The following is a 27,310-nucleotide window of genomic DNA, read 5'->3' as shown; positions in this document are numbered from 1 at the left end:
ATATTTGAAATCTGCCACATAAAGTCAAAAGGATTTATAATTGAGCTGTCTTATAATGACTTCTGTTACCATAAGTTAACTCTTTTTTTTCTGTCCTGGGAACAAAAAAGTTTATGTTCACATTTACTATTGGTTTTACAGAGAACATCAGTATCTCTGAATGTAGAGCGTAAGATGACTATGTTACCTCATTTTTCTAGAAGCTTGGATCCAAAGGTTGAATGTTTTTGAAAAGCACTCAGCCAGTGTGACTATGAAATGCTCCCAAATGGTTCTGTCCCATTAATGCAGTTCTAGGATTGGAGCTGATGATGTGTTTTGGAGATGCATTTTCTCTACTCGACTGCATGATGTTGGCCAGAGTACTAGGCAGTAGGGATGGTGGTGGTTTGCCTGTTTCATTTTTAAGAGACAGCTTTGCTGTAAAATAATTTGTTTCCTTTGAGATTAAAAGTCTATTTTGTAGGGGTGCCTGGGTGGCTCATTTGGTTAAGTGTCTGACTCTTGATTTTGGCTCAGGTCATGATCCCAGGGTTGGAGATTGAGCCCTCTGTTGGGCTTGGAGCCTGCTTAAGATTCTCCCTCCCCCCCCCAACCCCCCCCCCCCCCCCGCCGTCTCTGCCCCTCCCCAACTTGCACATGTGCTCTCTGTCAAAAAAAAAAAAAAGTCTATTTGTGGCCCACATAGATTCTAGAGATTTCCTTTCAGTGTATAATTTGTAATTCTCTGTTCTTCCACAGCAACAGCTGCGAATGCGGATCAAGCTCACATATAACCACAAGGGCTCAGCAATGCAAGATCTAGCAGAGGTGAACAACTTTCCCCCTCAGTCCTGGCAATGAGGGCCTGGGCACCATTCTCATTCTTGTCCCACTCAATCAAAGGAACTCTGGGAAGGAGGTTGTGATCGCTGGCAAGTCCCCCCCAACTGTACCATGGGCATGAGGAGCTGAAGAGAACTGTTGAGGAGGATTTTCCTGAAGTTATCGCTGACCTTGAAGCATTGTCAAAGACGAATCTCCTCTCCTCCACTGTTGTGGCTGGCTGCTTCTGGAGGCTACTTTGCACTCTTCCTCCTCTTCTCCTTTGTCCGCACTTCTCCACCCGTCCCACATTTACAGCCAGAATCAACATTCCCTGGGCCCCTGAGGAAATAAGCAGCTGGTCTGGAGGAGAGGACTAGAATCCATGGCAAGAAAACACTCACTCTGTCTGTGCAGCAAAGAGTTGCCCCTTCTTTCTACTGTGTTTTTCTGTGGACTGGGCGAGGTGGGGTATTCATTCCTCACTAGCTGGGTTACTATCTTCAGGCGCTTTTTACATCAGGCATTCAGAACGGAAATGTAAAAATGGACTTTAGGGAGCCCTGCCTTTTTCTACTGGTTCCCCCAATGTTTGAAAGAGGCATTAGGCTCCTGGTAGCCTTTTCTGTGCATTGCTGTATACACACAGACACACACATGTATGTATGTTTGTTACCAAGAACTGGGTAGACCTGGAGAGGTTATTTTAAACACTGGACAGATGCAGTTAAAAAGAGCTTTTGTTGAGATTTGGCATGAAGGATATGGTGCTCTATTTGTAATAGAAACTCCCAAGGCTCTTCCAGCTCCCCCTTCTCTCCATTCTTTAGCTGTAGTCATGAATATTCTCCATGATTTTCAGAATTGATTCCCCTGAAAGTGCAAAGTGAACAATTTCTAAAGGATATATTGTTATTAATGCCCCTGTTCCCACCACAAATTTTAAGTTTCTCCTAAGCCCATAACTTGCCTGTTGAACTATGGTAAATGGGTGGAAAGAGGAGTTAGCTTTTTAAGATCAGACTCCTTTAAAAAAGCACCTTTGCCCATAGGAAGAGTGAGTATCAGACTCATCCTAGAGCATATTGGAGTCATCTTCTTCATGATTCAAACCTTCCTTTTTATTTCCTGAGCCTGGCTTGGACCTTGGCATTCCGTTTGAATTCCTTCTTCTAACTGGAACATTTGTGTTGTATCTGTAACACTGGCACTGAAATAAAGACCACGCGGTTAAAGAAATCTTTCCTATATTGTACTTTATGGTGTTGGAATGAAGCCTTGTAGCTTCCTTGCCCCCGTATGAGAGGAGGTCTTATGGACACCATAGGGTAGGCATATCCTTTCCTGAGTCTGAGAAGTTGGTGTCTTGAGAGTAGCCAATCTCATGAATATCTGCATCAAAGACCTGAGGTCTGGAGCTTTTTAAACTAGTGAGAGTGCCGAGTGCTTTTTAGAAAGGACCCTTGTGTTATCAAACCTTAACGCTGAGTTGCCGGAGTGAGGTAAGATGACTCCTGTGGCACATATTGAATGTACCGTGTACGTTCAGGTGCACAGGTGCCATGTCTGATACACTAAAAGAAGAAAGAAAAAGTCAGGCCCACCTTGCTCTTACAATGTTTGCAATCATTACTGTATTGATTACAGTATAATGACTACTTTGGCTCTGGTCTTAAACCTGGGTACAAATATCTTTTTTCCCCCTTCACTTCCCCAAGCCTTTACTTAAAATTTTCAGTGTCTTGTCAAATCTAGCTCTGTATCAGATGCTAGATTATTCCTAACATTTGACAAATGGGGGTTGAACTAAAAGGCTCCAAAGGGGAAGATTTCTGGTCTTATATAAGAGCAAGATTTGCTAAAATTTACTCTACTGGGTAAATGGTTGATTGAGTCAAGAACAGGATATTACCTTGTGCATAGTTTTCAGTAAAGGCAAGTGCGGACTAGTGTATATTTCCAACAGCTGCTCTGCCTGTGCGATGAAAAATACAGCCTTTTAAGCTTTCTTTGCAGACTGATTTCCTTGGATGGATACTTAATGCTGTGAAACATGATAGGGTTAACATAATATTGGTGGATTTCTTCAATAGAATTTATCTAACATTCCTCTTTGTGTTAGAGGCTTTATTTTCTCTCACGTTTATAGTTGACCAGTTCAAGTTTCTTTAGTTGGACTGAGTTGGATCTCAGAAACCTGCTGAAGACCATGCTAGAAGATAGTGCTAGCTAATGGAGCAGGAAGGGGTCTACTCTAGTAACAAATCTCCATGGGTGATTATAGTTTCGAGGTAGAGTTATAGGATTATTCATAGCTTTGTCTAGATAAAGGGATAAAAATCATGGCCTTAACACAAGGGGTGCTGCCTAGAATATGAAGTGGTTTTGGAGAGTGAAACTGAGCACCACACTGAAGAACTAGTGGCCAAAAAACTGCCTAGGATACTGATGGTTGTGAAGACTGTTCCAAGTAATTGGATCTTTGAAAGCTTCAGCGTGCCTTAGTTTCTAGGATCAGAATAAGTTCTCCTCGTACTTGGCCTTGCTGCTAAAAGGAGAAATCTCTTAATTTTTATGAATACTTACACATTTCAGTAATTTCTTTCCCTGGTATGACCATTCGAGGGGGAGCAAATTTGAATAGATTTACAACTTCAGAGCCATTGTGAGGAAAGAGTGATTTCCATGGCTGTTTTAATAACTCCAGGGTGATAAGCAGTGAGCCTACACATACTTGGACAATTTCACATGCACTTTTACCTCATTTTCCCCCTCTTTCCTGTCACTCCTACCCCCAGCCCCAAAGTAATCCTAAGGGAGAATTAATCTAAGTAATCTCAAAAAACTGTAGGAAGGGTGCTCTACCCGAGAAGCTTCTCCCACAATGCTCTGGTGCTGTTACCTTGAGGTGATTTGGACAGTCATGGAATGTTTTATGCTGTGTGTAGTGATCATCTGTTCCTTTTAAGGTCTTTCTCATTTAAAGAAACATTCCTCAGTGTAACAGTTGGGAGGGGATTCTTTCCTCTTACTAGGTTAAAGATGTATTTCATTCATATAAGAGAGTAGACATTTAAAACTGTTCAGCACTAATGGTTTGAGTATTTCCATCTACTGTATAAACATGCTTTACATTTTTACATTCTTCTAGAAGAGATTGGAAGGGGATACTGTTTGAGGTTCAACTTGATTATTTTCTGCATTGGAAAATATTTGGGCCACAAGAACTAGGGGGAAGAAAGAGTTTGAATGTGTATATTTTTTTCTAGTGAATGTATTTTATCCACACGGTCCTAAACCAAGTGAGAGCTAGAGAGCAAAAAGTGGATATTCACAAATTTGTGGTTGGTGGAGAGGTGGTTCATGACTGTGTGTTTATGCGTTTGGGAGTGGGGAGGGTCACTGAAGAGGAAAAGACCTGAAGTTTGAAACACTTTGACCAGCTTTGGCTCAGGAAGGTGGGGCTGCTTGTAGAAGTGGAAGGTGAATCACTCTTTTTCAAGCAATAGTAGTGAGGGGGCTCCATCTGCAGGGTTCCAGGACCCGGACACTTAAACAGAAGGACGTGCTGAAGCAGCTTGCATGGTTGCTTCATGAACTTCCATGAGGCTGATTCTGGCTTCAGGATGGAGCATTGGAGATTTTTCGTTTTTGTTTTTGGAACCTGCTGTTGGGCTTTGTGTGTTTTGTTTTTGTTTTCTATCTGGGGGGGGGAGGGGCTCATGGGAAAGAGCTTCTGAACTCTTTCCTTTGTGAACTCCCACTGTGTCCCTGTAAAGTCCTTTTCTTTCATAATTGTTGTAAGTTACATTTTCATTAAGCCCCATCACATCTTCTTTACTGTAAAAATATTAAAGGCTGTTTCTAAGTGGGACGGCTAATTCTAATTATTGCAGACATATTTTTGAGATGTAAAAAAAAATTTAAAATTAAATGATAAGTCTTAGAGGTGAGTGAGGAATAAAATGGATGTAAACATTTACATGGGATGCATTAGAATTCTGTGTGTATTGTCTTTTGGTTGAAACAAATTATGAACAGTGACTAATAATAAAAAGTCAATACTCAAATGATTTAAAATTTGCTTCCTTGCTTCTTACAAGTAGATTAGAAAAGGCTTGAATGAATTCTTATTCCAGAGCTTTGAGCTAAACTTACTGACCTGTTAATGTTTCCTTTACAGAAATCTCACCTAGAGGAATTTGAATGACTTAAATCTGTAGTTTAGAGACAGTCAGTAGTGCAATTGGAAATTTTTAACTAATGATTATTAACTAATGCTTACTTCTCCACATGGGTGAATTCTCAAACAAGGCAAAGCATGTCAGGGTGAAATGTGTATTAGGGGTCAGGATGGGGTTTTAGTTATAAGCTTCTCTTTGTAAATTGTTTAAGTGTATCTGTGACTGAGAAGAGGAAAGATTGACCAGCCAAAATGAATTCTGTTTCATGATCTATTTTATATGAATTCTTCCATAGAAGAATGGTTGGAAGTTGGAAGCTGTAGGTTTTCTATTACTCAGGTGATCCCTTATAGTCCCTTGATTGAGAAGTGGGAGAGTGTGACAGCCCCCTAAGTGAGGAGGAGAATAGAGCCTGTGGCCTTTATCTAGTTTATGCAGAAGTGCCCTTTGGCACTGTTTGATAAGTGACATTTCTGTAACCTTTCCTTATATATGGATTAGTTAAAATTCATCTTTGTTTTTAATACTAAATTTGGTTAACACTTTCATCTCCATATAATTTCATGTAGAGGAAAATCTAAAAGCTACATTAGAGAAGTTTACCCAGTAATAATAGAGTTCAGACATTTACTTAACAATACAATGATTAGTGCTTAGATTTGAACTTTAGTCCAGAAGGACCGAATTAATTTTTATCACTTATAAGCGTTTTCCATGCTGTTTCCTCCCCTAGTTTATTTGTCCCTTTATTTTGGAAATAATGAAAACATTCACAGAAAAAAACATTCCTTCAAATCCTGAAGCCAGGTAAATACTACCTGTTTCTTTGGAACTAAAATAAAGAAAATCTGCTCAACCTGTGTTAGAAATAAGAGATTTAGGCCTAAAGATGACTTTGTGATGATCATTAAAGGAGTGGGAACCAGCTATAAATAAGTGAATGTAGTAAGATCTTATGGCTCTTCTACCAGTTTGACAGACTTTTCTTCTCCAGACTTTGTATTTTGTAGTGAGGATTAGGGAAAGCTCCTAGGATAAATTTGTGTGTGTGTGTGTGTGTGTGTGTGTGTGTGTCCTTCCCAGGTGAAGAGAGAGAGTTATGTACTTCTAAAACGATACAGAGAGGAAGCAGTAATGACTTGTCTGTCTCTTGGCTTGATCTAAACAGTAATTTCTGTAATGATGAACCTGCAGTGAGGGCAGATGGATTTTTCTACAGAAATTCCCAGAGGAATTTATTTTTAGGGTTAGTCTCAGCTGTTTACCATTTCCAGAAACCATAGTTACATAACCCTTGGCATACATAATGCACATTGCCTTGAACTGGGGAAGAACATGAATATGTGACCTTTGAAACAGTATAAAATGTTAATGGTAGTACATGATTTGAAAAAGGAGAATCAATTGCTTGACTGCTAAATTGGATCTTAAAACATGGAGACCTTTAAAGAGCTGCATCATAAATGATTCCCTGCAACATCTGGGCTGGAAATTCTTTTGTTGTTGTTTGTTTTCCTTATGAAAGGGGTACTACTGTTGTTGATGAAAAAATAGTAAATACATAAATTTTAGTATATGCTTGTATTCTGAATTGATGCTTTAGCCTTTATTCCATTGATTTAAAAAAAACCGAAAACCAATCTACCACTGCTGTTCCCCAGCATTAACTCAAAATGCTGATCCTGGGATAGGATCCTTTGCCCTTGTTCAAGGGATCAATCAATAAAGAGTTTCTCATGAGATCTGGAAAAGGCAATGTATAAAACCTCAAGAAACAAGCTTTTAGAAACCCTAATTCTGAACCACATTTTGGTCTTTCCACTGCCCATCTGCCCTTGGTTAAAGTTCACTTCTCTCTCTATATGGGTGCCTATAACCTTCATACCAGTGTTCTTGCTGGAATAAGTTACCCAGTAAGCATTGAAATGGGAATTCAACTACTTATTTTTTTAAATAATTTTTTTAAGTTTGAGAGGAAGAGAGCAGGGGAGAGGTTGAGAGAGAATCCCAAGCAGGCCCTGCACCATCAGCATGGAGCCTGATGTGGGGCTCAAACCCGTGAAACTATGAGATCATGACATGAGCCGAAACCAAGAATCAGGTGTTTAACCAACTGAGCCACCAAGGCACCCCAGGATTCAACTACTTTGAGTAGCTTTCATGAAAGTAGTTTCAAGGTGGAAGGAAGACCCAGGAGGTAGCCAACCTAAGACCTTTTTTCACTTTATATCAGACTTGCCAAAGTCATTTTTAATTTATTAAAATAAGACAAATGAAGATTACTGGAGATCGAATTTTGGCATATGCAAAGTAGCTCATGAAGGGAGAAAGTAGTTTCCAAACTTTTACAGAATAAATCATTTGTACAGAGAATTTTTACAAGAGTCAAATTTTATCTTAGAATTTAAAAGATCTCCGAATGCATATATATCTCACAGTAGAGAAGGGGGCACAGACTATGCTGTTAGATCTCAAAACTCTTGTACTAAGCCTACAATTAAAATGTTTTAATTTTTTTAGTGTTTCTTTTCTGAGGAGGGAGATCTCAAAACTCTTGTACTAAGCCTACAATTAAAATATTTTATTTTTTTTTAGTGTTTATTATTTTTTTGAGGAGGGGGTTGGACAGAGGGGCAGAGAGAGAGGGAGACACAATCTGAAGCAGGCTTCAGGCTTTGAGCTGTCACTACAGAGTCCAGGGAGGTTGGGGGGTGGGGGGTGGTGTTCAAACTCACGAACCCTGAAATCATGACCTGAGCTGAAGTTGGATGCTTAATCAACTGAGCCACTCAGGCACCCCTCAATTAAAATATTTTAGACATACAGTTAGTCTGGGCTAGGCAAGTTGGAGCAGTGGATAATGGGGAGATAACTTTTCACCAATTATTCAAACCTCCGGAAATTACTGATTTTGCTGCTTAATTCCCTACATGTTGCTTGAAGATTCACTAACACCTGTGTAAGAGGAAAACCCTAAAATCCAAAAGTCTAAAAGGTTTCCTAGGAAAATTTAGAGCAGAATTAACAAGAGGAGAGGTCTGATGAACCTCTTAAATGATGAACCAAATCTTAAATTTGGAAAATCAGAATTATAAATGGTTACTGTGAATTCCTACTAAGCACTTTGTATGCATTCAAAAAATCTCAAGAAATCAATCACTGGGTTTTACTACTGAAGCCAAGACTACACTGTATATTAACTGGAGAACATAAATAAATGAATGAATGAATAAAATGTAAGCCCTTAAAAATCTTGATAATAACTGTTAGATATGAATTTCTGTTTCACAGCTAAGAAACAAAAGCTCAAATCAAATAAACTGCACAAGGGTATAGATGTAATAAGAGGCACAGCTCAGATTTGGAATTAGGCTGACTCCAAATCTGGCCTACTGGCTAGTCACAAAACTACTGTCCCTTCAGGAATTAAAATAATAAATTAACTTGTAAAGATTTTCTAAATTAGCCTTACAAATAATAAAATGGTCTTAGACCATATTATGACTTGAGGCAGGGAAGTGACGTTTTGTACACGAGGTTGGGTTTAATTTGCTAAAGAACGTCGTGAGCATCTTTAGGAAGAGAAAGGGCCTTGTTAAGGTGAATATTCTCGACAATCCGTTCAGTGGCTCCGCATGTGAGGGTGACAGGCCAGTTTTGAAGCAGAAAGAGGAAACGTCTGGGAGAGGTAAGTTACAAGAGCCACCCTCTGCGGAGGGCAGCGTCCGGTCCCTACTGACAGGTGCAGACCCCACCAGCCCCTAGTCCAGCCGGTGATAGCAGTGAATAACCCTCAGTCCTCCAAACAGAGGGCAGCGGGTGACTCAGGCCCAGCCTTTCGGTAGCGCCCGGCCCCACCCGTGGGCTCCGCGCCACCGGCCAGCCAGGATTCGGCTCTTCGCCGTAGCCGCGTGGGGCCCGCAGCTACGCAGGTCCCGCTGGGCTGCGGGAGGGGCGGGGCCCGGGGCGGGGCCCGCGGTCGCGGGGGCGGGGCCAGGGGGCTGCTCGCGCGCGCCGCCGAGGCTTCGCGCGCCGTCGCGCCGGCCCGGCGTCCCTGTGCAGCCTCCGCGGCCGATGGGGGAGGTGGAGCCGGGGCCCGCGGGCCCGCTGGAGCCCCCGGAGCCGCCCGAAGCGCCCGCGAGCCGCCGGCCGGGCGGGATCCGGGTCCTGAAGGTGAGGTGGGAGGGCTGGGGAGGGAGCAAGGAAGGAGAGAGGCCGCCCCTGCCCCGCGCGGTGGCCGAGGCAGGCGGCGACCCCCGCGCCGCGTCAGCCCGCTTCGCCGCCCCGCTGCCCCGCAGTCTGGCTAGGGGCGCCGCGGACCCCGCAGAGGCCTCCGCGACTGGCCCCCGCCGAGGCCTCGGTCGCCTCTGTCTCCCCTCGACTGCCCATCCCTGGCCGCGCGCCACCCGCCTCGCAGGCCCACGCCTTCGGTCCGGCGTCCGCCCAGCCGCCGCCGCCCACCCGGCTCCTTCAGGACCCGGGGGCCAGCCGCGGCCTTCCTCGGCCTCGCTGGGGGCCGGGGGCCGGTCGCCCGTGGCCCGAGAGCAGGGCTGTAAGTACGCAGGGCTTTCTCCCCGGACACCTGAAGACATCACCCCAGCGGGAGGATGGCGGCGGTGATTGGCCGGGCGCTGCGGTGTGCTCCGGGCTGTGCTGGGTGGAGCGGGCTGACTCTGCCCCCGGGGCTCACCACCGAAGTTAGGACCCGGCTTGCGCTCCGAGGCGCAGGCCTACACGCTCGACCTGCCTGCCTGGAGAGAGAATCCCCGGAGGATCTTAATCTCCGGGAATCTCTGGTCTCGTTGCAGCGGGGAGGAGGGGTTTGGCAGAACGGGCATTCCTGTTTTGGGAGTGGGGCTAACAATCCAGGGAGACGGCGATGGGGGAGCAGTTATGCAACAGGCATCTAGCAGGATTTTGGGGCAGGAATTGAGGGGAGTAGGAGGAAAATGAAAGCAGATGCAAGCAAGGCGGAGAGTGGAGACTTGAAGGGGATGACAAGAAGTTTAAACGCACAAGAGATGTAAGGTCGGGAGGCAACAGTAAAGATGGTTTAAAGGAGGGGTTGTGGGAAATTAACTGGATGGAGTTTTCTACTGGCCTCTGAAATAGTTGGAGAGAAATTTTTCTGTAGGTCAAATATATAAGCTAGATGTCCTTCTGGAGGTGGAATAGAATTCTTTCTAGAGTTCTAGAAGAGGAAATCGGCAGAATTTAAAACTTGCCAGCGAGATGGGAGAGAAAAGAAAATTTAGAGGATTTGATGTCTTTAAAAATACTGTGCAAAACAGTGAAAATACTTAAAGTTAAAAATGCATTAATAGTTGTTAAATGGGATTAAGGGTGAGCATTGTATTATTGAGTTTTTTTTGTAGGACACTACAAAGGTGAGAACAATGAAAAAAATGATAGACGTAAAGTATCTGGTGAATCCATCCATGAAAAATAGAACTCTGTAGAATATGAAACACTTTTTTCTGCTACTACCTCCCAGTCTTAGTGCAGTGACTTAAAGAAATAACTTTTCATAGTTTACCTTTACTTCTGCATAAACCTTGTACGTACTATTTTAACTTACTTAACCTTAAGTCTTAAGTATAATTACTTTAAGGTATTTATTTACTTTAAGGCATTTAAGGCATAATTACTTTTAGACATTTATTTAAAACTATAAGGTCACCAAGTGTAAATTGTGAATGAAGAAAAGTTCTGCCCTGGCTTATCAGGAAATGGCAGGTCTGAGAGATAGGTAATGCCCTCTGGCCTAGAAGATAAACAACCTTGGCTTTTTTTATAGCAACTTTTTGTTGGGGAGGGAGTGAATTATGAGAGGGGAGGAATTGAGAGAAAGGAGGCTCTTGATTCAAGGGTCCTACCTTCCTGCACTTCCAGGAAGTGATCCTATTTACCACTGGTTCCCTGGGGTTCCAGTCTGGGGACCATTAGAAAGATTCCAGAAATTGATTTTGATTATAGTACTGAGTTGGTGGGAGGCTGACAGTGTCTAATGCCCTTGCATCTCTTGCTTTATTGCATACGGTCAACATTTTAAATAATCCTTGTAAATTAATGGGATCATCAATGGTGAATAGGTGCTGTGTGTTCTGCATACAGAAGTTTCTTTAAGTAGCTGAGTAGTTGAATTTTGTGTCAAGTGAAACTGGACAAGAATCTATAGGTAGAAGAAAGTCATAGTCTCCTACCTGTTCTTCTCTAAAGAACCTTTGGAAAAGGCTTATTATTCTTTTTTTTGTAATGCCTTTATTATACTTAATGCCTAATTGTGAGCATCATTATTGTCTAATATAGATCTTCATAAAAAAGGCTAGTATAGCTAAGCTAGTATAATTTAGCCAGGTTAGATCTAGGTCCATCTTTATGGGATATTGGAAAGTTGATTCAAAACTCTTCTCCCAGATTTATTTAGCAAATTGCTAATTAGAATGTACCTGTTTACTGTTGTTGGAATATAAATACGATACTGGTAATTGGTAATACTCGTAAGATTATTGGGAGTACCTTTGAAGCATCATTTTCCAGATGTTTCCTACAACTTTGGGATTATTGTTTTACTCAGACTGTACAAGATAAGAAGTTAGTTACAACTGGACAGTGAGTGCCATGAGATCCGTTTTTGTCAGAACTAGCTTCAAGTTTTTATCCAAATAATGTGTGTATGTGGTTCTTAAAAATCCGTGAATACCAAAATGAGTTTAATGAACTGAAATATTCTTCCTATCCTTATCTCATCCCACCCTTTCCAAAATATTCCTTAACATATATATTCCTGGAGACAAGGCTATATTGTTTTAAAGTTTTGAACTGGGGAGTATATCTCCTACCTTAGAGAATTTCACATTCTAATAGAACTCAGTGCATAGGGAGAGTTACCTGACCAGACTCTTGTTTTTACCATGCATATATTAGAGCTAATTGTATGTGGGCATTTAATATTTTATCACCTTTGAACGGATACAGCCCTCATAGGTTATTTTCCTTTTTAGAGAGTTAAAAGCTTAAAGTAGGTACTTAATTCATGGCTTATTCTAAAGACTTGTACTTTCTAGAAATACATTTAAATCTTAAATGTGCTCTTTTATACTTGTTTGATGTGAGAGGTAATTATAGTTCTGTTCCCTTTTAGAAAAGTTTGTCAACAGTTTTTATTTAAGAATAAGGAAAGCAATAGAATGTTCTTAATCTAGCAATTTCAGTGGAAAAGTGATTCTAAAAGCTGAAAATGTATCAGAGGACAGTACTGGCCTTCAGCAGTTATCTGATGATTTACACAGTGGAGAAGAAAGCACAGGTAATTCAGCAATAGCTAATAACAGCTGAACAGTCCATCTAGATTTGTTGCTAGAAGGCTATGCTTGTTTGGTATCTAGGCCTTTTAAATGCCCATTGAGCAGGTTTAAGAGGATGATATCTACTCAAGTTCTAATTCAGCAGTTTATAGGGTGTAATATGTCATATATGTAGGAGACACATTCTTTGACCAACAACACATGTGTTCAGCAAAGTTCTTAAAGAATGTAGTCTTTTTTTTTTTTTTTTTGGTACAGAAAGGTGTTTTTATTAAAGCACAGGGACATGACCCCTGGGCAAAAGGAGCTGCCAGGAATTTATAGTCTTGATACAAATATATAAACATTTAAAAATGTCTTTAAAAATCCTCACAGAAGAAAAATCATGGATGGACTAAAATAATAACTTCCTGGGGTTTCTCTTGACTTTTTTAAGATTGATGAGATCATTGGGCCTTATTTGACCTTAAAAAGTTTTTTAAAAGAAGCTTTTTGGTGGTTGTGTGGAATAGTATCCACTTGCTCTCTCCAGTGAGCTAAATTTCTCTCCACTTGGTGCAGAACACAGAGCTTCCTTGTAAAGATGTTACTGTACATATAGAATACTTTTTTTTTTTTAAATCACCTTGATTTTTTTTAATGTTTTTATTTTCTTTTGTGGGGGGAGGGGCAGAGAGAGAGAGGGAGACACAGAATCCAAAGCAGGCTCTGGGCTCTGAACTGTCAGCACAGAGCCTGAACTCATGGACTGTGAGATCAGCACCTGAGCCAAAGTCGGATGCTTAACCGACTGAGTCACCCAGGCGCCCCTAGAATGCTGTTTTTATTTTATTTTTTTATTAAAAAAAATTTTTTTTTAACGTTTATTTATTTTTGAGACAGAGAGAGACAGAGCATGAACGGGGGAGGGGCAGAGAGAGAGGGAGACACAGAACCAGAAGCAGGCCCCAGGCTCTGAGCCATCAGCCCAAAGCACCACGCGGGGCTTGAACTCACGGTCCGTGAGATCGTGACCCGAGCTGAAGTCGGACGCCCAACCGACTGAGCCACCCAGGCGCCCTCTAGAATGCTGTTTTTAGATGGACCAGTTGTTAATCTTTCCCAGAGACTAAAAAATAAGGAATATTTGGAATTAATCAGTGGTTAAAATTACTTGGTGATACAAGTATGATGGCCTTTGTCTTTGTAAAATAAGTGCTTGAAAGCCCTTTGTTAATTCTGAGATGTTCAGCTTTGAGAAAATGCTCTTGTTGAGAAGAGAGAGACCTAGTTCCCACTTGTAGCAGGGGTTTATCCTACTTATCTAAAGTTAGAATCAGTAATAATCCTCATGGTTTTAAATAGCTATATTCAAATCCTTAATATCTGTAAAACAGTTGATTTACTTGTCATCCTTGAACAATGAAGCCATTCTCATATTTTTCTTTCTTCCTCCCTGGGAATACCTTTTTGCTTCTCCTTCCATTTATTTATTTGTTTGTTTGTTGATTGATTGAGAGAGAGAGAGAACGCTCACACACGTGTTGGTGAGGGAAAGGGAGGTAGAGAATTCCAAGCAGGCTGTGTGCTGTCAGCGCGGAGCCTGACATGGGGCTCATTCTCATGAAACTTGAGATCATGACCTGAGCTGAAATCGAGAGTCCATCGCTTAACCGACTGAGCCATTCAAGTGCCCATCCTTTATCAGCTTTAGAAATTGAACCTTAGGTGCCACATTTGTCCTCAAATATTTAATCTTGGTAATTACAAAAATAATATTTGCTTATTTATAGGTATTTCTGATTTCCAATGAGGAATAGTAACAAAAGTGTTTTATTTACTTTCTGGTTGGCAAAAAGATTTTAGTTCTCTGTAAAAAAGGAGATGTTCCCCCCTCCGCCCCAAGCTTATTCAACTTCTTGCCAGAGCGAATTGGGCTAAAGTATAGACTGGCAATACATTTCTGTGATGTCAGTTCAGTTCTGAATGCATCAGTTTGCCACTCAGGTATTAAGGCACCGTAATAGATTCTCAGTGTAGAAGAGAGGAAGAAATATCAAATACATTATTAAAACCCATTGTGATCCCCATAGTAATAGATGCATATTCAAGGTGAAGAGGTTCTGCTGTGGAGAGAGTAGAGTCGCTAATTTTATGTATGCAGAGAGATTGGGGATGGGAAAATAGAAGGCTCCGTAGAGAACACAGGGTGACAAATGAGTAGAGTTTTCAAGCCTATCTCATCAGAGGGACAAGGTGAAGGACCTTTCAGACAAGTCACACAATTAAGGAATCGTGACATGTTTGGGAGTTATAGGTAGCTGGATATGACTGAAACAGTAACAGGTAATGGAGACTGACACTAGAGAGGTATGGCAGTGTAAGCCTTAGTGGAAATGCCTTTATATTAAAAGGAATAGAAATGGCCCATCATAAAAAAGAACAGGTAAATACTGATCTTTAGAGCCTTGTCATATTATTGCTGTAGCAGTTGTTTTTGCTTTGAGGTAACCACAATGTGTGTGAATTTCACATACCTAAATTATCAAATGCAACAGTAATTTTTTTGGGAACACGATTAGAATATAAAAACCATTTGTACAATATTCTATACTTATTTAGGATGTGAGGCAGAGGGTCAGGACCCTAGAGAAACTCTCAATTTGCATTATAGAGACATGTCCAAAAACATCTAATGCAGCATTGTTTATAACAGTGAGAAATTAGAAACAAACTAAATGCCATCAACAGGAGAATGGATATATTGCAATGTATTCATATAATGGGATATATTCAAATGAATGAGCTGGGTGTATTAGCATGACCAAGATTGACCCCTCCCCCCCCCCCCCCCCCGCAAAAATGGCAGGGTAAAACATAAGTATGTTAGCATTTACAGTTCTAAATCATGTAAAATAAAATTTCATTTATAGATATATATATATGGCAGACAGAAAAATGCATGGAATGGTGAATACCAAATACAATAGAGTGTTTCTGCGGAGAGAGGGAAGGAAATGGAATTGATGGGGTATCAGGTAGCTTCAGCAGTATATGTAAGAATATGTTGTATGTATGTTCTTTAAGGATCTGAAGGGGCGCCTGGGTGGCGCAGTCGGTTGAGCGTCCGACTTCAGCCAGGTCACGATCTCGCGGTCCGTGAGTTCGAGCCCCGCGTCAGGCTCTGGGCTGATGGCTCAGAGCCTGGAGCCTGTTTCCGATTCTGTGTCTCCCTCTCTCTCTGCCCCTCCCCCGTTCATGCTCTGTCTCTCTCTGTCCCAAAAATAAATAAAAACGTTGAAAAAAAAATTTAGAATAAGGATCTGAAATAAATATGACAAAATGTTAAATTTTATGAAAGGTGGGTAATAGGTGCACAGATAATTCTTGACATTTTTCTGAAAACATAAGAAAAAGAAAGGGTCAGAGAAGCTAATGGACAGAGTCCCGAACAGCTAGCAGGAGAGAAAACCATTTTCCAGCTTAGGAATGGGCATGGTGGATGTGGAAAGCCCCAAGAGAGGAGGTGTTTGGTGAATGTAGAGTGGAAGGGTGGGGTGAAGACTGAATGTGTCTAACTCAGCCAGACATTATAGCTAATGATTTCTTTCTTCTTGATGTTTTTTAGAGAAATATGAAACGCAATGGGAGCAGAACTTGTTTGAATAGGAGAAGTAGGTTTGGTTCTCGAGAAAGAGACTGGCTGAGAGAAGATGTGAAGAGAGGTTGTGTTTACCTTTATGGAGCAGACACGACCACTGCCTCTACAACCGCCTCTGCCTCCTCTGACTTACATCTCGTCCTGTGTACAGTGGAGACCCCCGCGTCGGAAATCTGTGCTGGAGAGGGAAGGGAAAGTCTGTATCTACAGCTTCATGGGGACCTAGTCAGGTATGGTCTGAGTTTTACCACTCTGATGTAAGTCATTACTCTTTGTGATGGGAAGTGGGCTCTAGGATTTTCATTGTGTTTAGAACTGATGTTGATTGTGGGGTCACTAGGCTTGAAAACAGATTTGTCCTTGGAATGCTGACATTATGATTCCTGAATTTAAAAGCCATCAGGGAAGGAAAATGTGATGGTTACTTCATTTGGATTACACCATGGGTCAGATGTCTAAATTTAAATATTTTAAAGTTATTTAAAAAAATAATACATGTAAATAGAATGAAATTGAAATGTGTAGAAAGAAATAGAGAAGTATATATGCTCATGCATAAATATGTATCTCTCTGTATAAATTTTATTTTATAATTATTTTTTAAAAAAATTTTAAGTAATCTCTACACCCAACATGGGGCTCGAGCTCCTACCTCCTAGATCAAGAGTTGCATGCTCTACTGACTGAGCCAGCCAGGCACCCCTGTATATAAATTTTAAAACTAATGGTGCTATATCCAGCACACTGCTGACTGGAAATCTCTTATAGATCTTTCTGTATTAATATTTATATAATTTACATTTATTTAATGCGTGTATAATAGTCCATTTTATGAGTCTACCATCATTTTAGCCAATCTTTTTTTTTTTTTTTTTTTTTTTAATTTTAAGTAGGCTTCACACCCAATGTGGGGCTTGAACTCACCACCCTGAGATCAAGAGTGGCATACTCTACCAACTGAGCCACAAAGGTGCCCCAGCCAATCTCCTATTAATGGACATTCAGATAGTTACTACTTTTTACTTCTACAAGCAGTGTTGCAGTAAATATTCTTTTACCTATGATATTTCTCCCATGTGGAGGTAATCTGTAGGATAAACTCCTGGAAGTAGAATTGCTGGGCCAAAGGATATATGCATTTACCGTTTTTTTGTTTTGCTTTTTTGTATGTAGACTTTGTGCCCAGCACAGAACCCAGTGCCGGGCTTGTCTCTTCATAGAAGTTAAACTTTGACAAATAATAATAAAAATATGCCTATTTTCCCCTTTCTCCAGATCATGTTAGGATTAAATTTTATATGTAAATATAAATACATACTCAAGCATGTGAGCACATACTTGCTTGTGAATAGACCTGATTGTCAACAGTTTTTAAATTAGAGAATCATAAAGTCAGCATTCCAAGGACAAATCTGTTTTCAAGCCCAATGACTTAGATTTTTGCAAATCTGGTAGGAATTTTGTTATTTTGTCATTTTAATTTTCATTTATCTTAATGAGTGAAGTTGAGCATATTTTTATAGATTCAAATGCCATTTGTGTTCTTTAGAATTTTTTATATAAATGTGAAAAAGTATTCTCATAGTAGTCTTATACTGTGTTTATGAACTCTTTGCTTCAATTAAAAAAAAAAATGGCTGGTTCTTTGAATTAGACATCAAATAAGAGCTTAAATGCCTGACCATTCTCCTTCTCTCCTCCCTCCCTGTAACAAATGTCTTGAAACAGAAGTTAGAGCTGTAGATTTAGAGTGAGCGGCTCGTGAAAGTGAGAAAGGAAGCTCCCACTTACTCCTCAACATGTGGTAATAATAGTAACACCTTTAGTTGAGCTAAAAATTGATGTCACTTAAAAAGTTTAAACTGAAGTTTACTTTGTGCTTCTTTTAGGGTTTGGACTAATTCCTGAAAAAGTAGATTAGCATGTGAATGTTTTCCTTGTTCACCAGTTAACTAAATTTCCTAAATCCATTTGCAAAACGTAAGGATCAGACTGGGTGATCCTTAGGCTTTTCTAAATCTTAACACCGATTCCGATCTAATTATATCAGGTGCAAAGCCTTGACCTACATTATAGCTGGTAGTGATTGATGGAGTTCATGTATTTAAGCATAAGACTTACTCATTTGTATACTAATGTGTATGTGTGCAGAGATACAGAAAAGTGGAGAAACTCTGAATTGGCTTGCTGCTACTACCTGTGTAGTTAAGAATCCAAATGTGAAATAACTTGTGAATCTAAACTACTTAAAATGGAAAGTTTGGCCTTTTTTTTTTTTTTAGCCCTGTGGCCTTGATAATTTTGTAATGAAATAGGTCTTCGTAGATCTAATTGATTAGAAAATAATGAAAACACTATTGAATTGCCATTTGAAAAGAATGAATATACTTCAATTCCTGGAGTAGGAGCTCGAGAAGTTTAATTCAGCCAGAGAATGATGATGGTGGTGATGATGGTGGATTTTTGCTAACATTGACTGCTTGTTTTGCCAGTCACTGTGCTTAGTGCTTAACGCTCCTATTCTCATTAAATCCTCACAGTAACTCCAAGGGAAGTAGCATCCTTTCTTTCAGATGAGGAAGAGTGAGGCTTTGCCGGAGGTCCTGGAACCTGTTCAAAGTCAGGTACTGCCAGGCAGTTGGAATGCCTCAGTCATTCAAAGTAGGTGGTGGACTTCGTTCTTCACCCAGTCCCTCCTGGAGGGGAACTGGTGCTGCGTCCCTTACTCAGTTTTACTATATAAGCATACTTATTTAAAGATTTTTTTTAGATCTCTTATTCAACTGTTAATTGCTTGAATTCAGTCTTGTGTTATCTAATCACACGAATAGGTACTTTCTAATAGCCTGTAAGATAGTTGACAATCTAAGGCATTATTTTTATTTTTTTATTTTTGCTATTTACTGGTGTAACACAGTCATTGTAGAAATTTAGGAAGATGAAAAAGTATAAAGAGAAATAATAATATTCAATGCTTATGCTTTTTGTAGATTACCTCATTTAATTTTCACAATGATCTTGTGAGGTAAATGTTATTTTCATTTGGGAAAATGAGGCTTAAGGTTAAGAATCTCACGTAAGATCACTTGTGGAGTATTTCAGTCAGATGGGGGTTCTCTAAATGTGGGGTGCTCCATTTGAATGGAGGCCACCTGTGCATGCGGTGAAAGAATTCACCCAAGGCAGAGCAAGGGAGAGAAGTTTCTAGACTCAATGTAAGGTAGCAGAGGGCAGAACAGCAAAGGAGAGATGGCCTGGCATGAGGTGATGGTGAGGGGCTATAGTTATAGGGTGGAATGAGGGAATACAGGGACAAATGGAATTTTCCCTTTTTTGGTAATCTTAAGAACTGCCTGGTTGTAAGTAGCCCATTGGTCGGTTAGAGCCTATGGCTTAATGAGCCTGTTGGAGTCCAGTGCGGTGGTTCCTGTGGGCCCTTTTACCTTGCTCAGGTTTCCAGTGCTTAAGACTGTTGCCTAAAAGCCGCCTCTACATAACTGAGCTAATAAGAGGAGCTGGAATTTGAACTCCAGCATTCTGACACCAGGTCCCATATTTTGACTTCCCACACCAACATTTTTCTTCAGGTCTTTTTCAAAGTAAATGTGCGTAATTTTTAAAAATTACTTATTTGGGCCCATACCATATATTCAGTTTTGTTTACTGTATTCTTCAGTTAATTTCCTGTGTCATTAAAAATTCCTTAGACATCAGTTTAATTGCTACAGAAGATTCCATTTTCTGGAAATACTATAACTTGTTTAAAAATTGAGTAATAATAGGCAATAATGATTTAGAGCTTTGATTCTAGAACAAGAGTGTGTGGGTTCAAATCCTGGCTCTGACCGTCACTATGCAAGTTATATAATGCTCTATGCCTTAGTTTACTAATGTATAAAATGGAGAATGATTATATTTACACTATAGAGCGGTCATGATGAAAATTACACGTTATAAAGATCAAGTGAATTAATACTTGCAAAGTAGTGCTTTTTAAAATCTAATGTTTACGGCGGGGAGCTTGTTAAAATACATATTCTAGTGCTCGCTTCAGCAGCACATATCCTAAAATAAAGATTCTGATTCAGAAGGTTGGGTGGGGCCTGAGATTCTGCATGAAGCTCCTAAGAGATGTGCTTCACTTGGAGTGTCAAGAAGTAAAGTGCTTACCTTGATGTCTGGCACCCAGTAAGTCCGCAGTGTTACCTATTTGGGTTGTTTCAAATCACTCAACTCTTCAAAGTGGTGTTGTGATGACTGAATCTTAGCTCATGAATCGCTATATTGTTGCTCTCCCTGGGCTCCGTGCTAGAAATGGGATTACTGGGACGAAAATTACCTCGTAAGTTTTTTCTAAGTCACCCATGACTTTTTCTTTCCATACTCTTTTTCAGTCATGGACTTGTCACTTCAGTGAGACTGAGGATTATTTATTTATAGAATTGTAGTACTTTGAGGAAACTGAAAGAGATCATCTACTAGGGAAAGAAAGTTTTCCAAACTTAATGACCCCATGCCCTTTCCATTGGGGCAGGGTTTGCTGGTTGTCACATCCAATAGAGAGAGTTACCAGCATGTAGGGGGCAAGGGCCAGAGAGGCTTAATGTCCTCAATGTGTGGGATAGACTTGTACAACAAAAAATGGCCTTGCCTGAAAGGCCAGTAACTTGCCAGTGGGAATAACCGAGACCATTTCTCTTTGTTTCATAAATGTGAAACAGAGGCCTGGAGAGGGTCAGTTGATAGCACATTCCCACCACCACCTGGTGTCCCAGTCCATTGCTCTTACATGATAATGTTTGGTTTGTCTTTTAAAAAAATTATTTATTTATTTTTTTAAAGTTTATTTATTTTGAGAGAGAGAATGCACATGTGTGCAAGGCAGGAGAGGGACAGAGGGGAGAGACAGAATCCCAAGCAGCCTCTGTACCATCAACGCTGAGCCCAATGTGGGGCCTGCACCCACGAACTGTGAGATTATAACCTGAGCTGAGATCAGGAGCTTGACTGACTGCACCACCCAGGTGCCCTTATTTATTTATTTATTTGTTTGTTTGTTTATTTATTTATTTTGAGAGAGAGCACACATGATTTGGGGAGGGTCAGATAGAGGGGGAGAGAGAGAATCCCATGCTGACAGTGTGGAATCCGACGTGGAGATCCCACAAACAGTGAGATCATGACCTGAGCTGCCAAAATCAAGAGTCGGACACTCAACCAGCTGAGCCACCCAGGCGCCCTGGTTTGTCTTTTTTCAATTGAACTGTTTAAGTGATTACTGACTCACTAGTGAAGTTTAGTATAATCATTGCCTTCTGCCTGAAAAGTTATAACGACATCATACGTGACAAAGTGAAGTGCCCCTTGGCTCATGGTCATATATTTACTTTTATTCTTAGTCATCAAAATGAGTAAGATTTCTGTGTTTGATAGACTATCTCTTAAGATAAGCTTGGAGACAGTAAGGTGTTTATAACAGAAAATACCCTTGGGTTTTGGGATACTGCATTCTAATTACCTTTCTGTCATTGACTTGCTGAGTGACTTCATGCAGGTCACTAAAATCTTTACCATATTTTGATGTTATAAAAGTAGAGTGAACAATCCTGTTTTAGGATGCATACTGAACTGATTACCATTGAGGAAGGAAAAAGAGATTAATTTTGTTTTGTGCTTCATATTTCTGTGCTATTTTAAAACTTAAAAATAATGTATTATACACTAAGTAAATAGTTTTTGTTAATTTTGTTTTTACATGTTTCTTTAATGTTTATTTTCAAGAGAAAGAGTGCAAGCGGGGGAGGGGCAGAGAGAGAGTGGGGCAGAGGATCTGAAGTGGGCTTTGTTGTGACAGCAGCGAGCCCGATGCCAGGCTTGAACTCACTAACCGCGAGATCATGACCGGAGTTGAAGTCAGACGCTCAACCAACTGAGCCACCCAGCCACCCCTGTTTTTTACATCTTAGTACTTCTGAAATCAGCTTGTATTTTATGGTTTTTGATGGGTTGTCGTTTAATTGGCAGTTTGTTTTTTGTTTCTTAATGGTTATTGCAATACCATCTGGTTTTCTGAAATACAATTCTGATACTAACTACCCAGACTTTTCACAGACTACACAAGTTAAAGGGCATGGTCCCCAACAAGACTGCCCTTCAGATTCTAGCTACACTTCTGACCAGGTTGGATACAAATTTGGGGGTTCCCATGATCCTTTTAGGTTCACTAATTCACTAGAATGAGTCAGACTCAAGAACTGTACTTATGATTAGTTTTAGTCTAAAGGATACAAATTAAGACTAACCAAATGAGGCGATACATAGAGTGAGGTCTGAGTGGGTCATGAATGTAGAACTTCCATGCCCTCTCCCCGTGTCACCCTCTCAGCACATGAGTTTGTTCACCCACCAGGAAGGTCCATGGAACTTCGGTACAGATTATATTGGCATTTCTTGGGTAGGCTTGATTGATTCATTGACCACATGCTTGGCATTCAGTCTCTAGCCCTCTCTTCCTTCCCCATAGTCAGGCTGGCTCCAAACCCCAACCTTCTCTTCACTTGGTTGGTCTTTATCGTGACCAGCCCCCATCTTGAGTCATCTCATCTGTTAGAGGTAATGCCAGGGGCTCATGAATGACAAGACACCTCTATTATTCAGGAAATTCCAAGGCTTTAGAATCTCCCCTCAGGAATCATAGACAAAGACTAGTTAGTGTAAGATTCTGTATTATATAACGATTCACACAAAATAGTGTATCTTTCAAATGATGGTGGATTAGACTGATAGAATACAATTATTTTCAAACATAACTTTTGAAGTTTTTTGTATACATTAACATATGAAGTGTTTTGAGCTCTCTTCTGCGTAAGTTATTTTAACTATATAAAATAGTGTGGTTTACCGAAAAAAAGCTAGGCTTTGTAATGTGTTAGCTTCGTAAAATGTTAAACACTTACAGCATAGTGTCAGGCATGGAGTAGACATTCGGGCAAGTATTGTTGTTGTTTGTATTATCTGTATTGTTGATCTTAACATTTACAGATTTTACCTTTATAGGTGGCCAGAGATTGAGTTTTAATCTCAATTTGAGGTAGAGAATGCTGCTGTGCTTTGTTAAGGTTTTTGATAAAATGTTTTATTCCCTGTATTATATTTTAATAATGTGTACTTTTGCCTCCTACTATTAACTAGAATCCTTGTGAAATGATTGATACATGGAATGAAGCGTTCTCTTCTCTTACATGTGTCTTACCTATGGGCACCGTTTAGAATAACTGTTGGCTGCTACTCCTGGCTAAGAGCTGTAAATGTCTGTTGATAGCATTGTGGTATTAGTTGGGTGGTTTGGAGAGAAATAATCACATATATTCAGATTTACAAGAACCATAGTAGCTCCTAGAGCCTTAGAAGCAAACTAAAACTTAGTCTTACTGTCTTTCCTTAAAGCAGAAGCCGAAGTATTTCAAATGCTGAACAGAACCTTTCACTGCCAATATTACTCTCTCCTACACCTGATTTAGCAGTATATAATTTTCCTTTGATTTGTGAGAGATTTAACAAATAGCTAAGTACCAACCTGTTCAAGTTTTGGAACTTTGAAACACAAAATTGATCAGTAAGCATATTACACATTTCCCTCCCATCATACTCTCTACTTTCTTAAGCAGATGAGTTTAATGAGTAAATGGAATTAGTCCCTCATTTTAGTTGTTTTTGCAGTTCTTAAAATACTTCTTGTTTACTCATTTATGCTAAGTTAATAAGAGCAGATGTTGAGATTCTCTTGATTTTTTTTCCCTCCTACCAAGGAAAATACTTTCCTTAGGTGGAAATGTATATAGAGGGTTTAAAAATCTACAGAGCCTTTTTAGGAAGGAAATTTGATCGTGTAAAATATGTCAGAATTAGGATGTTACCATTTCTCTTGGTTTTCTAGACAGAAATTGAAAAATTGAGCTAGTAGATTTAGCCTGAAAGTATTATTTCTTGGTCCTGGCTATGCGATCATTATATGGAATTATGATACTTAAGTACATTGAGCTCTGTATCTGGAAATAATAGCAGGATTCAGGTAGAATTTGCATTATATTAGGAAGGTGTCTTGGTACCTCACAGACTCGGGTTCTAAAAGACTAAAGATCATCTGGCCCCACTTGATTCTTTTAGGAGACTCTTATCTAAATTATCTGTGACAGATGGCTCTCTAGCTCTCCATGAGCTATTTTGAGAGGCAGTGTGTTTCACTATTGGTATCTCTCATTATTAAAGTTCTTCCTCATTTTTGATCCAGGCTTACCTGTGTAACTTCTCCTTGTTCCTAGTCCTATTCTTTGGAGTGATCCAGAGTAAGTCTAATCCTTCTTGACACTGGAAGATAGAGATAGCTTGTTATACCCTTGTTATGCCCAAGTTAATCCTTTAGTGTTCAGATTACATGGCTAGTTAACCCCTCCAGGATATAGCTAATTAGAAGTCCCTCTTAAAACACATCCTCCTTAGAAGAATTCTACCATTATACTGGGAAAATGGCTAATATTGCCATACCCCTTTGTGAATTTTTATTTTGACTGGAGATTAGTTGTAACTGACGTTTTTATTCTGATAAGTTTATGTTCTATTTCTCTTAAATTCAGTATTTAGTTATCATTGAGGGTTTTAGTTCTTTGGTCATTCCTCCTGTAGTAGTTCTGAGTTTATGGATAAAAGTCTGCACTGTGCAGTCAGGAGGGGCCAGGTGGTCGTTTTATTTTTGTGTTTTTGTGCTCATCAGGATGATTTCCATTCCTAAATTATTGTTTTTGTGGAATGTTCCAATTGGATGGGGTTGGATGAGGGCCAGAGGTACCGGCGGTGAAAGAATTCACCGAAGGCAAAACAAAAGAGGTAAAAGTTTGTTGACTACACCGTAAGGGAGCAGCGGTCAGGACAGCAAAGGAAAAACTGTCCGCCACGAGGGAGTGGTGAGGGGCTATAGTTACAGGGTGGGATGAGGGAATACAGGGACATATGGAATTTTCCCTTTTTTGGTAATCTTAAGAACTGTGCCTGGTTGTAAGTGACCCATTGGTTGGTTAGGGTGTATGCTTAATGAGCCTTTTTGCATCAATTCTGTGTCCGTAGTCACCTGGGGCCCTAAAGCCTTGCTCAAGTTTCTGTTGCTCAAGCCTGTTACCTAAAAGCAGCCTCTACAATTCTGGTTGTTGTTTACATTCAGCTTGGTACTATTAGTATTTTATGTTATTTTGACCTAAATCTTACTCCCAACAGTATTTTCTCCTTCTTTAACCATAAAACATAGATGTCCTTTGTATCTTTTTGCAGTGATGGGAGTGTATCATGTTTCTTCTAATTAATACAATTCTTTTTTTTTTTTTAATTTTTTTTTTTTTAACGTTTATTTACTTTTGAGACAGAGAGAGACAGAGGATGAACGGGGGAGGGTCAGAGAGAGAGAGGGAGACACAGAATCTGAAACAGGCTCCAGGCTCTGAGCTGTCAGCACAGAGCCTGATGCGGGGCTTGAACTCACCAGCCGTGAGATCATGACCTGAGCCGAAGTCAGACGCTTAACCGACTGAGCCACCCAGGCGCCCCTAATTAATACAATTCTTAAGTTTTCTTTTCTTTTTCTTTTTCTTTTTTTTTTAAAGATTTTATTTTTTAGTAATCTCTACACCCAACACGGGGCTTGAATTTACAACCCCGAGATCAAGAGTTGCATGCTCTACTGACTGAGCCACTCAGGTGCCCCTTAACTTTTCTAAATAGAATCCTTTTAAGACATAAAGACGAATGCTCCTCATGACCTTTGAACACACACATGTTTTCCTATACTTGTTTTTTGGTTGTTGTTTCAGACAGGGGAGATAATTCTATTTTTATTCTAATTAAAATTTGAATCCAATCCTAAGAATTGTTGTCAATATGTTATTGAACATTAATGCGAGCTATTTTGCTAAACACTTTCCTTACTGTAGAATATCTTGTAAGTAAATAAATTTAGGAACAACTATGTGAGGTAGGTACTACTGTAATTCCCATTATATATGATGAGGAATTTAAGACTGAGGTTAACTAAATTTGTCCAAGAGCAAAACTGAGACTCAAACCCAGTCAGTCTGACTTTGGGATCTTAGGCTATTAGTCACTGTATTTATAACTATTTCCTTCCTTCCTTCCTTCCTTCCTTCCTTCCTTCCTTCCTTCCTTCCTTCCTTCCTTCCTTCCTTCCTTCCTAAGTTCTAAGTGTATTTATTTATTTTGAGAGAGAGAGAGAGAGAGCGTGTGTGAGCATGAGTGGGGGAAGGGCAGAGGGAGAGAGAGAGAGAATCCCAAGCAGGCTCTGCACAGTCAGCACAGAGTCCAGATAGACACAGGGCTCAGTCTGATGAACCATGAGATCATGACCTGAGCTGAAACCAAGAGTCAGACGCTCAACTGACTGAGCCACACAGGTGCCTCTATAACTGCTTTCTAATGAAACAATTGTAAAAGGACTCTCTTGTTGTTATTACTGATGTAGCCCTTTCTATCAAAATTCACATTGAACATTTTTGGTTTTTAAATATTTTGAAGTGCTTTAGGTCTGTATGATCTAAAATATGCAGTGTCACCAGAGGCCACAAATAATTACTAGACATTCTGACTTTACTTTAGCGTTCAGTTGGGACCACATAGTAGAATGATTTCTGGGGAATTATTGGGCTGTTGACTTCTAATTCTTGTGGAAGAAATCATCTCTGAAGCCAGTGGAAATACATAGTACCTGAGACATAGTAGGCAACTCAAAGACTATGTCTCTGACTATGTGTGTAATTTATATGAAATCACTTATGGCCAAGTGTGATCTTTTATATCTCATAATTTCACTACCATTTGGGCCACAGGTTCTCAAAGCACCCTGTAGGAGTCCCTGAGACTCTTTGAGGAAGTACATGATGTCACAACTATTTCAAATCATAATAAGTTAATAATATTCTTTTTTACTCACAGTCTCTCATGAGTTATAGTGAGGTTTTCTAGAGGCTACACAGCATGTTATTACAACAGATTAAATGTAGAAGCAGATCTGAGAATCTAGCTGTCCATTGAAATTGCCATTCTCATCACTAAATTTGTTTGATTTTGGAAAATATATTTTTAAAGAAATTTTACTTACATTATCATATAATGGGTTTATTACTTTTAAAAATGAATAAATATTTAGAAACTCTTAACTTCAGCTTCTAATTCAGTAAATATCAATAGATATACCCCATGTAAAAAGAAGCTCTTTGGGGTTCTCAAGACCTTAGGAGGCTTCTGAGTCAAAACCTTTGAGCACCTCTTGTTTCGATTAGTTGTATCATATGATATTAAAGAAAATCTTGATACAG

At 39.9% G+C, this 27,310-nt stretch overlaps 2 protein-coding genes across 7 annotated transcripts in view; both read left to right on the top strand.

Moving 5' to 3' along the window:
• AP1G1 (adaptor related protein complex 1 subunit gamma 1) overlaps window positions 1–4,884 on the top strand; it is a 79,130-nt gene extending 74,246 nt beyond the window's left edge. For both annotated transcript variants that reach the window (XM_015086470.3, XM_053210880.1), the window contains exon 23: window positions 742–4,884. In XM_015086470.3, coding sequence (XP_014941956.1) covers window positions 742–843 — 102 coding nt within the window. In that variant the 3' untranslated portion in view covers window positions 844–4,884. The remainder of the gene's footprint in view (window positions 1–741) is intronic.
• A 4,119-nt stretch (window positions 4,885–9,003) lies between these two features.
• Window positions 9,004–27,310, top strand: part of PHLPP2 (PH domain and leucine rich repeat protein phosphatase 2) — a 78,514-nt gene continuing 60,207 nt past the window's right edge. For 2 of the 5 annotated variants that reach the window (XM_053211109.1, XM_027076132.2), the window contains exons 1-2: window positions 9,004–9,161; window positions 15,903–16,165. In XM_053211109.1, coding sequence (XP_053067084.1) covers window positions 9,063–9,161; window positions 15,903–16,165 — 362 coding nt within the window. In that variant the 5' untranslated portion in view covers window positions 9,004–9,062. Of the gene's footprint in view, window positions 9,162–9,215; window positions 10,017–15,902; window positions 16,166–18,507; window positions 18,560–27,310 lie in introns of those variants that run through there. The other 3 variants (XM_027076133.2, XM_053211112.1, XM_053211110.1) reach the window with 3 other exon arrangements.

This window comes from Acinonyx jubatus, chromosome E2 (genome assembly GCF_027475565.1).
Source record: "Acinonyx jubatus isolate Ajub_Pintada_27869175 chromosome E2, VMU_Ajub_asm_v1.0, whole genome shotgun sequence".
Lineage (NCBI taxonomy): Eukaryota > Metazoa > Chordata > Mammalia > Carnivora > Felidae > Acinonyx > Acinonyx jubatus.
This window is presented reverse-complemented; position numbering and strand designations above follow the sequence as displayed.